Source organism: Myotis brandtii, unplaced genomic scaffold, assembly GCF_000412655.1.
Source record: "Myotis brandtii unplaced genomic scaffold, ASM41265v1 scaffold191, whole genome shotgun sequence".
NCBI classification, from domain to species: domain Eukaryota; kingdom Metazoa; phylum Chordata; class Mammalia; order Chiroptera; family Vespertilionidae; genus Myotis; species Myotis brandtii.
In genome coordinates, this window is record NW_005357115.1 from 6,578,878 (window position 1) to 6,590,243 (window position 11,366).

The following is an 11,366-nucleotide window of genomic DNA, read 5'->3' on the forward strand; positions in this document are numbered from 1 at the left end:
CGCCAGCCCCACCCCCAGGCTTTGCCTCCGGCCACCCCTTTGCGGGCAGATGGGACCCCTCTTCCTACCCCCACTCCCCTCCCTGCGCACTCAGTGCCAGCTCCCCACACTTCCCAACCCCCTTGGCGTCCTGCACCAACCTCCTTGACCTTCCCAACCACCGCCTCCCCTACTGCCCCAAGCCCCCGGGAAAACATTTGGGGGACCGGGCGGGAGACACGGGGCTGCGGGACTTGGCTTTGCGGGCAGATGGGACCCCTCTTCCTACCCCCACTCCCCTCCCTGCGCACTCAGTGCCAGCTCCCCACACTTCCCAACCCCCTTGGCGTCCTGCACCAACCTCCTTGACCTTCCCAACCACCGCCTCCCCTACTGCCCCAAGCCCCCGGGAAAACATTTGGGGGACCGGGCGGGAGACACGGGGCTGCGGGACTTGGGAGAAGGGTGTAGGCTGTAGCTGGGGGGTCCATCGCACCCCCACCTCACGCCACTTCAGAGTGAGCCGGGCACTAGGGAAAAGGGGTGACATCTCCCTTCCAGCGCCCTCCTGCTTCCAGCTGGGTTGGGAGTGGAAGGTCCTGGTGGGAAGCGAAATTGCCCCAGCGTCTAAGTAATTGTGAGCTTTTCTCCCCGCCCCCGCTTCTGCCCCTGCAGTCAGCGTCACCGTTGGGGGCAAGCAGTACCTCCTGGGACTCTATGACACGGCCGGACAGGTGAGTGTCTTGGCCCCTGGCCTACACCCCCTTCCCTTTCTAGATTCAGGGTGCTTGCGAAGGGCTTTTGGAAACTGAGGTGTCTAAGGAGGGAGGGCGTGTCTGCGAGGGGCTGCTCTGGATCGTCTTTATTTCTTTTTTTCAAGTCAGCAAATTGGGAAAAGGGAAAAAACCCAACAACAAACCCCAGACCAGCCCACCCCATGTGAACGCCTGGGCTGTGAAAGTTTTTGCTTGTGTGTGTGCCTTCTGTGTGGTGCCTGGTGTGTGGGTCCCAACTCCTGTTGCAAAGTGGCAGCAGCCAATCGTGAAGCGCCCTTATTTTTGGTTGCAGATGCCCAGGTCTCCCCCTCACAGCTTCTGTCTGGTCCCTCATTGGTGAGTGGCCTGCCTGCCGGAGGAGCCTGATTGGTGGAAAATGGCATCATCTAATATGATGGGAAGGCATTTGGTCCTGGTTATGTTTATTACAACATCACTGCACTCTGGGACTGGAGTCCCTGAAAACATAATTTGTGGTGTTACCAGGGGACCACAGGGAAAAAAAGAAAAGAAACAACAACCTTTTAGCCGCTCCCTGGGGCTGGGAGGGGCTGGAAGGGTTAGGAGTTCAGTGTGAATCTTGGAAGAAGGACTTTATTTATTTTGCCTAGGAAGGCCAGGTGACTAGCTTTTTTTTTCTGGGAGAGATTATTTTGTAGAAAGGAAATGCACACTTCTCCTGGCAGCCTCTGACCATTATTTGCAAACTAGAGGTGTCTCCTAAAGGTTTAAGGTCTCTTCTCTCTTCCTCTGACCCAGCTCCACCCTCTTCCCAGACTTACTATTGCTGTGGAGCTAGATCAGGGGTGGGCAAACTTTTTGACTCGAGGGCCACAATGGGTTCTTAAACTGGACCGGAGGGCCGGAACAAAAGCATGGATGGAGTGTTTGTGTGAACTAATATAAATTCAAAGTAAACATCATTACATAAAAGGGTACGGCCTTTTTTTTTTTTTTTAGTTTTATTCATTTCAAACGGGCCGGATCCAGCCCGCGGGCCGTAGTTTGCCCACGGCTGAGCTAGATTGTATGATGAAGTTTTGCAGAATCCAGCCCTGTGATTAGATCTGAAGACTCAAGCAGAAGTTTCCACATGTCATGCAGACTTGGGTCCTTGAGGATATGTGAGCAGCTGAGACATAGCGAGAGTCTTTGGGGGATGCTCAGTAGTAGCTTTCTTACCTGTAAAAGGGGGGCTTAGCACCAAGCCTGGCACATACTAGGTAGGTGCTCAATAAAGGGGAGCTTTCTTTGTGGCTTTTCTAGTTTTGGATTTCAGAATTGTGGTACCAGGTTAGAATCTGAAAAATGTCTTCTTTGGGGGGTTCCTTGATGTGACCTCTGGTTTCTAAACTGTCACATTAGAGAAGCATCTGAGGGTTGAGAAACGGTTGCAGTGGGAGGTGCCTGAGGCTGCCCCCTTTATCCAAACCAAGTCAGTACAACCAGGTCTTCTGGGCCCCTTTTGGTTGCTTGCCTGGTTGTTATTCTTTCCAGCTATCAGAATGCATGGAGACCAACTTTTAAGCAGTGCACTTTACTTTTAAACAATAAGTTAAAATTATTGGTTGAAAGGAGTCAGGTTTTAAAATATGGTCTCTATTTTTAACTTTTGTCACTACCCCTTCTTTCCTTTTCTCTTTTACTTGTCACCACGACTTTTTGTTTTGTTTTGTTTTGTTTTTGTTTTGTTTTTTTCCACGGTCCCTATTCAACAGGACGTGTATATGTCAGAGCTGTTCTGTGCACATTCAAACCCAACTAACATTTACTGAGTTGCTTCTATATATTGGGCATGGGGTGACCACTGGCAAATATTATTATGTTTTCTTCACAAAACAACCTTATGAGATAGGTGATGTTTCATCTTTGCTGATGAGGAAACTGGGACTCAGAGAGGTGAGGTTGCTGACCTAAGGTCACAGCTCCTGAGAGGCCTTGCTTTGTTTAGGACATGGGTCTGACTCTGTCCTACTTGAGGCAGAAAGCCATGGGAGGTGCCGAGATACCACCTGGGTTGATTGAATTGCTTATATGTCTGTAGACATGGTATTTGGAATTTTTAAAAATATATATTTTTATTGATTTCAGAGAGGAAGGGTGAGGGAAAGAGAGAGATAGAAACATCAATGAATGAGAGAGAATCATTGATCAGCTGCCCCCTAGACACCCCCTGTCGAGAATCGAGCCCACAACCTAGACATGTGCCCTGACTGGGAATCGAACCACAACCTCCTGGTTCATAGGTCAACGCTCAACCACTGAGCCACACTGGCTGGGAGTATTTGAAATCTTCACAGCCATTTTCTGAGTGGGGCTGTATGCCACCTTTACAGAGAATAGAGAACCCCGATCCAAAAAGTCACTCCAAATTAGGGCCCACTCACAAAATCAGGGCTTTCCATATGTCATCATAATTGCTGTTTCCTATAGAGATTGTAAGATATATACCAAGTGGGGGGGTCAATCTATTAGTGAGGTTCAAATATTAATGTTTTTGCCCAGTGGGTGGGACACCTCCTCTGTTGGTCAAGTTGGTGTTTCTCCCAATGTCTGAGACTTTTGTTTTTGCATCAAAGTTAGTGATAATTCATCTTTCAGCATCTAAGGATTTATTACTACTGTAATATGCAATCTTAACAAAGTAATCACCAGTGAGATTAAATGGCAAGTGCCTACGGTGTACCTAGCGCTGTGCTAAGCACCTGGCAGGTCAAAAGAATAAATTTATGAGAAGGATCTGCCATGGCTGATGACAGCATAGGGGCAAGTGTCTGGATCAGATGCCTGTTTATGCATGTTATGTAGGAGATTTCAATGTTGTATTTGGTCATTAAGACCCCATGCCTCTATGAATATGTATCAGGTTAATCTTAAATAATGATAAACACATGCACGCATACACAGACACACACACACACACACACACACACACACACACACACACACACGAGAATTTTTAAGCCTGATGGGCAGTAGAGGAAAGGCCATGGGCTTTGAAACCAAAGGGGGCTCAGATCTCTCCCTTGCTCTACTAGTCATGTGATTCTAGCTAAGTTATTTTCCTTCTTTGTAATCTAGTAAAAATGTGGATAATTAGACTCTATACTGCAGTGTTTTAGGCCAGCTTATTTGATTCTACCAATCCATGAACACGGTATGTTCTTCCATCTGTTTATGTCTTCCTCTATCTCTTTTTTCAACGTCCTGTAGTTTTAGGCCATGGGCTTTGAAACCAAAGGGGGCTCAGATCTCTCCCTTGCTCTACTAGTCATGTGATTCTAGCTAAGTTATTTTCCTTCTTGGTAATCTAGTAAAAATGTGGATAATTAGACTCTATACTGCAGTGTTTTAGGCCAGCTTATATTGTTTAATGTATGTAAATTTCTTCACTCATAGTAGATGTATAATATATTATGACAAATTATCATATTCCACCCTGGGCAGCTTTGTGGGCGGAGGGGATTGCAGGTGGAAGAGGACAGTGTATTATGCCTGGAGTTGATAGCAATCCCACTAGGATTCCAGATCCCATACTGTTCTCAGCAGAGGTGTGGATCCAGCTTTGCACTTTATGATTCCCACAGCCCCCATCATGGACCGACCCACGGACACAGTCGAGTGCTCCCTGCTCTACGTGCCCTGTTGTGTCATATGGTTTTCTTTCCGAATCAGAGCCTGCACCCTCAGTGATGTAAAAGAAACTCTTAGAAAAACTAAGAGTTCAGTGTAGAATTTGAGAAAAAAGTGGGTTGTGTAGGTTTCGGTTGCTTCTACTTTGGGAGACAAAATGGGATGAGGAAGAAGCTCACAGCACTGGAAACAGATGCTTTCCCTCATGCACATGGGCGCTCACTGTATTTGAATAACAGCAACACTACCTCCCTCTGGTTGGAACTTGTAGTCTGTGTACTTAATTCTTCTTGGTCTCGGACCCCAGTGAAATTCAAAGCCATAAGCAAACATTTGCCCAATTTATGTATTAGGGAACTCAAGAGATGACTACAGGTATACCTTATTTCATTGCGCTTTGCTTTATTGCACTTCCCAGAGCTTGCACTTTTTTACAAATGAAAGGCAAGGCCCTCCACCAGCAAAGGTTACAGCTCACTTTATTGTGGTGGTCTGGACCTGAACCCACAGTATCTCTGAGGTATGCCTATAGTAGATGACCTTTTGCCTTCCAGAGCAGGCTGCTTCCTCTATTGACCTCTGCTGAGACCTCTGAGAGACAGAGAGAGAGGAAGAGGAAGAAATAGGAATGTGAGTGTGTTGGCCAGTATTGGTCCCCATCACATTTTCTGCCTGGGGACATCCCTCGACATCCCCAACGCACTCACTGGCATTCCTGCTAATGGGAAGCCCCCTCTCCTGGCCAGGCCCCTGGGTGGTCCAGGAGCAGCTGACATTTGACTGCCTAGCATTTTGGAGTGGAAGTTGAGGCCAGTGCCTTCCTCCTCACTGGTGCCTTGTGCAGGGGTCTGGCTTCCGGCCCGGGGCTCTGTGCAGCTTCTCCTTTCTTGCTTGGCTTTCGGGATCAGCGTAGGCTCTGCAGCAGCCCCACTGTCTGCTCAGGGAGGGGCTGAAGAGGCGAGACTTTCCCTCTGCCTCTGCACTGTTTGGAAGCACATGGGAAGTGGGAAGAGCTCTTGCTCCCTGTGCAGCTGAGAGGTGGGGACCTGCTTGGCAAGCTGCTCTTGAGCTTCTGGCTCCAGGCTGATCTCTTAATCCTTGGCAGGAAGGCAGAACTTGATACCCTGAAGAGAGAGGACTGACACCCAGTTTATCCCAGGCCCTGGAATACCCACACTCTGGAGGGTGCGTTGGGGGTGAGTTTGGGTTCTCTAGAGTGCCAGATTTAGCCACTGCCTCTGTGTGTGGAAGTCTATATGTGTGCTTTTGGGCGTGCCATTGCTATGTCTGTTAACTTCAACGCATACAAGTTTAAGGGCACATCCATGAGAGCTATAAATACCCTTAATTCAGATGTCGCTTGGGGTTGCTTTTTTAGTGACAAGCCAGATCTATTTCTCTCCTAACATAGCCTAGCATCTGTGGCTGCCCTGCAAGCCCTCTGTGCACCCAGGGAAGCACTTTCCCACCAGAAGGGAATCTCCCTGGGAGGCAGCCTCAGAATTCCCCGCCAGGCCCCGCCTTCTGCATTTCCTGGGGCAGCCCCCAAGGGCCCTGTGTAATGGGAAGGGGGAAAGGGGAGGGCCAGGGCTCCTCCCACCTTTAGGCTCTGTTCCTCACTCTATCTTCCCAGGTAGACTTTTCCCAGATGAGAAAATTGGGCTTACAGAAAGCAGAGATATGTGATTAGGAAAAAAGTTTTCTTTACTTTGGAAAAGGCCTGCGGGGAATATCAGTCGGGCGTAGGAAATGCCCACTCATGTCACCCAGGCTCCAGGTGCCTGCAGCCCCACATTATATCCATGAGGGGCCCAGGGAGCAGAGTTTAGGAGGAGCCACAGGGTTCCTCCCAGACATCAGCTGCAACAGGTGGGATGCTGGCACTAAGCATCCTGGTTTCCCTTAGTAACCTACTGTAGATTTGTCATCTGTGCATTTTGCTAACCTTTTTAGAAGCTATTTATATCTCCAGCCTGCACCACGTCACATGGAATGCTGGCTTCCTTCTCTGCTGGGAAGGTGGACGGCCTTTGTTGACTCCAAAGCCTTTGCAGCGACTGAATGCCCTGTGTTTCCCTCTCCTGGGACTCGGATGTGGGTTTGGGATGTGCCAGCTCAGGCAGGCAGCAGGGACCTCAGGGTGGGGCAGTCCCTTCAGATCTGATTGGTTTCTCTTTGTGCCTCCCGTCCCCTTCCTGACTCTTTGGTCCATCTGGTTTCTCCACTTCTGCCAGGATTCTCTTGAGGTTTGGTGACATTTACACACTCTGGGAACCAAAGTTTCCCAGCAGGTGTATCAGGAATGGGTGTTACAGGTGTGCCGCAGGGGGTAGGGCAGTGTGCCATTCTCAGTGTGTGCCAGGGTATCAGAAAGGTGGGGAGCACTGCTGTAAAGCTCCTGGGTCAGAGGCCTAATGGAGAGCTGGGTTTTTGCGATTTTGTTGTGGAATTTGGGGTTTCAGTATTAAAAGGAAACAAAACAAAGCAGCTCTCCAGGGGGTATCGGTTTCTAGCAATGACACACGTGTTAGCAGCAGCAGTTCCTACCAAGAGGCCTCCGATGCAGAAGAGCAATACTGCAAGGAGGAGACAAGAGAAGCAGTTACACAGAAACAAAACCAAGGACCACACATGTCTTTTTAAAGAAACTGAAATTCGTGAGCCTCTGCTGAATTTCCTTTCACTCGGAGGGGCTTGGTTTTGCCCTCATTTGGCAAAGTAGGGGTCAAGGAGCAGCTTTCCTGGCCCTCAGCAGTTCGCTCTTCCTTTTTTCTTTTTAGTTTCGGACAGGCAGTTGCTTTGCTTGAGGAAGTGAGGGGACACCCAGCCAGGGAGGCTGCATGGGGTGGCAGGATGGCTATGGCTGGGCCATCGGAGCTCCCCCAGGTCTCCCAGCTCCCCCAGTAGAGATCTCCCAGCTCCACTGCCTGCAGCACCTCCTGGCCGGTTCTTGCTCTCCGGAAGCTCCATGGGGACAGACCGCTGTGTCTGTTTTTCTCCGCCACATTTCCAGTACTTAGCCCAGAACCTGGGGCACGGAAGGCATACGCCAGATATTCCTTAGATTGAGTTGATTCTCATTTGGCTGTCAACTCATTTTTGCTACAAGGTTAACCAAAGACTAAGGTTATGGCTACTAGAGAATAATTTCGGGCACAACCCCTTTCTTGAAAAAAAAAAAAAAAAAGCTTTGTTAACCCAGTAGTAGGCTGGAAGGTTAAAAGGAGTGACGGTATGGAGGTGTGCAGCAGGCCATCAATTTCATCCCCACCCAGAACCTGCGTGTATGTTCACCAGTGGGTCCGTCCCCCAGAGCTGTCTCTCAGGCTCAGGCCTCTGCATCTCGGGTCTCAGGTCTCCTGGGGAGGAGGCAGCTTGGCAGTGATGGATTCCTGTGGGATTTAGATCCTCCAGACCCGTGGTCGGCAAACCGCGGCTCGCGAGCCACATGCGGCTCTTTGGCCCCTTGAGTGTGGCTCTTCCACAAAATACCACGTGCGGGCGCGCACGTACAGTGCGATTGAAACTTCGTGGCCCATGCGCAGAAGTTGGTATTTTGTGGAAGAGCCAGTATTTTGTGGAAGAGCCACACTCAAGGGGCCAAAGAGCCGCATGTGGCTCACAAGCCGCGGTTTGCCGAGCCGCAGTTTGCCTACCACTGCTCCAGACCAACCTTGAATCCCAGGTCCTCTTCTCTATAGCTGTGAGACTATTGGCCAGCAGCTCACCCCTGTGAGCCCCCTCCCCTCCCTGTAAGAGGAGATGATGTCCACCTTGCAGGGTGGCTGTGAGGGTTAGGGATGAGGTGTAGTTGCCCCATATGGCCTGATGCTCAGCCTGTGGTTGCTGAGAGTGATGGCCAGGCCAGCCTGGGCGGCGCCACACCAGTTCAAGGCAGTTGGTGTGGATTCAGGGCCTGCTCTGTGTTCTGATCTTCTGTGGAGAAGAAAGGGGGGATCTAATCGCAGAAGGGTCCGCCTGTGCACCTGGGAAAGCTCCTTATGTGCAACCGAGCGCTGCCCGGTCCCAGCTGGGAAGGGGTGGCAGGGGTGAGCCTTTTGGGAGGTCTAGGCTTGCAAGAAGAGTTGGGAAGCAGTAGAGTACCCTGGTTACCTCTGTGGGCCCCGACTTTGAACTGCCAGCGCCCACTTTCCAGCAAGGAGCTTGGCCTCTCAAAACCTCAGTTTCCTTATTTGTATAAAGGGGATTGTATTATGGAGCCATTGGATCAAATCAGAGCTGCTCAGCTCCCAGATAACGGATTTTCTCGGGCTCATGGAGGCTGGGTGGAGCCTGGGACAGGCAGCCCTGGGCTCAGGTTGTCCCTTCTGACTTGAGCAGTCCAACCTCAGTCACTTAACCCATGGCCCCTTCATCCCACCCGCTGTGTGCTGAACGTGGCATCTCTTTTCTCTGTAGCATGAAGTGAAAGCTTGGGAAGCATTGGACTAAATGAGGTCCTGCCAGGCAGAGGGTCCACGGGAGCTCCTATCCTGGGTGGGGAGGAGTGCGGGCAGGGGGGTGTCTCAAATCTGTCTTTTGCTGGATCTCAGATCCCTGCTGTCAGTGTCAGCATGTGGAGTAGGGTTGATAACTAAATTATGGAGTTTTTTCACCCCGTAACTGACAACTTGGTAATTAGGAGATATCAATCTGGGGCTGTGTTGCTTGTTGATTTTAATAAAAAGGACAAAAAGTAGGGGAAGGGGCCTTTATTGTTGTTGCAGTTTCTTTTCAAGAGGCTGGTGAGAGAGTAGTGAACCAGTCTATCCTGGACTCAGGACAGAATTCGGGGTTTAGTCATGACACACTGGTCATTGAGTGGCATTTTTACAGAGTGCAAAGCATGTTGCATTTTACAGATTGCCATGCGTGTTGCACTTGGGGCTTCTCACCTGCTCCGTAAGTAAAGTGGTTAGCACATGGCTGCCTCGTTTTGTAGGTTTTGCAAGATTAAGTGACTTGCTCCAGGCCACACAGCTGGTAAAAGGCAGCACCAAGATTACAGGGCAGGCTGTCCAGCTCAGGTCCCGGGTTATGTTAAATTACTCACACGAAGCAGCTTGACAGTGTCAAATGTCTCCTTTAGTTGTATATATTCTGTTGTTGAATATTTCATGTGAGAAGTGCATTGCTTTTACAAACAGAAGAGTTGGTGGAGTGGTGTCTATAAGTGGGACAGTAGGGGCTGCTGCTAAAGTGCCTCCAAGAAAAACTCCCTTCTACCTGGGAAGATGAGGGTGTTTTGTCAGTTTGTTCACTAACCTCAACTCTTGCTTAAAAAGAGAGATGCCTGGTGGCTGAATGGCTGGTGAGGGTGTGGGGGAGGCTCAGTGCCATTTGTGTGGTAGTATAGCCTCTTCCCAGGAAGGAGGAACGGGGACTCTCTTGACATGAGCTGACTTCTCAGGCTGAGGAGGCAGGGCTGCCTCCCTGCCCTTTGAGCTCTCACCCCTGCTCTGCCTGCCAGCCTTTGCTTGGCATTAGCTTGCTGTTTGGGGGCTGCTGAGCAGGGCAGCTTTGGCTTGCAAGTGACAGGGGTCTTTTCTGTCCCAAGCAGCTGCCCCAAGTCTTTCTTTTCTCCAAGAGTTCTCTTGTTTAGGTGAAAACTGCCATTTCAAATCTGTTTCTCTCTCTTCCAATTGAATATGCCCTGGATGCACCCAGAATGGTTTCTGTCGCCTGCTACGCATTTTGCTTGCCTTCCTGGGCTGTCCCCATTGGCACCACCTCTGCGTGAGCTCCCATTCCTCCTGCCTGGCCAGCTGTCAGGACCAGATGAAAATATTCATGCAGTCAGTCAGCAAACATCCCCAAGCACCAGATCTGGGCTGAGCCCTGTGCCAGGGGCAGGGCTTACAAGACAGGTCAGGCATCGGCCCTGCCCCCAGGAGCTCACAGTTCAGTGAAGGGGCCAACAGTGAGTGATGGGAGAGGAGCGGGTGCCTATTCACTGGGGACACAGAGGCGGCCATGTCTGTCCTTCCAAGGAGATGAACAGCTCCTAAGAGCTAAGTGGACCAAGGGGTTCTCCAGGTCAATTTTTGATGGAGAAAGTTGCTCAGATTGGATTCTTACATGTACTAGATGCTTCAGAAGGATTTGACTTCCTGCACTGGTTTTCAGATGTGCAACTCAAACCAACCTGTATCTCCAGTGAACTTGATAGAAATCCGAATTCTTAGGCTCCACCCCAGACCTGAATCAGAAACTTCGGGACATCTCTGTTACAATGAGCTCTCCATTCCAATGCAGGTGGAGATGTCAGAGCTACAGAGGGAGTTCATGAATGTTTGTGTACTTACGTACCTCCTCTTAGCAAGCCACCTTCCTCCCCGCTCCTCCAACACACACACACACACACACACACACACACACACACACACCCTCACCATACCCCGTCCCTGGAGTGTGAGATTTATTTATTTTTAACCCTTGCCCCACCAAACACACCTCCTTTCTAGTTCGTTGTGCATGGTTGTGACTCTCCATATTTGTTGCAATGAATTGAAGCATTCAGCCTTCCTAGCTCTCCTGGTGAATGGGCCAGGAAAACACAGAAGCAGAACTTTCTAAGCCTCCCTTGGCTCCATTGGTATGCTGTCGGGCCCAGGGCTGTGCACACAGTAGGCTCCATGGGTATTCTTTGCTAAGCCATTTTCTCTCCTGTACATTAAGCAGCCAGACAGGTTGGGGCCCGGGCCCCTCTCTGTTCTCTGGAGCTGAGGTTAGCACTCTGGGTGGTGACAGGCCTGTCCCTACGGAGGATGCCAGTGTGGTTTGTGCTAAATTAGTTCCAGAGCAACAGATGGCGATGAGGTCCTTTTGTTTTAAAACTCCTCAGGCAGGACACCAGGAAAGGTGGGAGGAAGGGCTGTTACTCAGACACCCATCTTGGCAGGAATTACTTCTCTGGCTGTCCTCCTCCATTCCTCCATTCTCCTACACACACACATACACACACACACACACACACAC

At 50.1% G+C, this 11,366-nt stretch overlaps 1 protein-coding gene across 1 annotated transcript in view; it reads left to right on the forward strand.

Annotated features, from left to right (window-relative positions):
• The window catches only part of RHOQ (ras homolog family member Q), a 40,806-nt gene that overhangs the window by 8,054 nt on the left and 21,386 nt on the right, over nucleotides 1–11,366 (forward strand). The window contains exon 2 of the mRNA XM_005864847.2: nucleotides 622–713. Coding sequence (XP_005864909.1) covers nucleotides 622–713 — 92 coding nt within the window. The remainder of the gene's footprint in view (nucleotides 1–621; nucleotides 714–11,366) is intronic.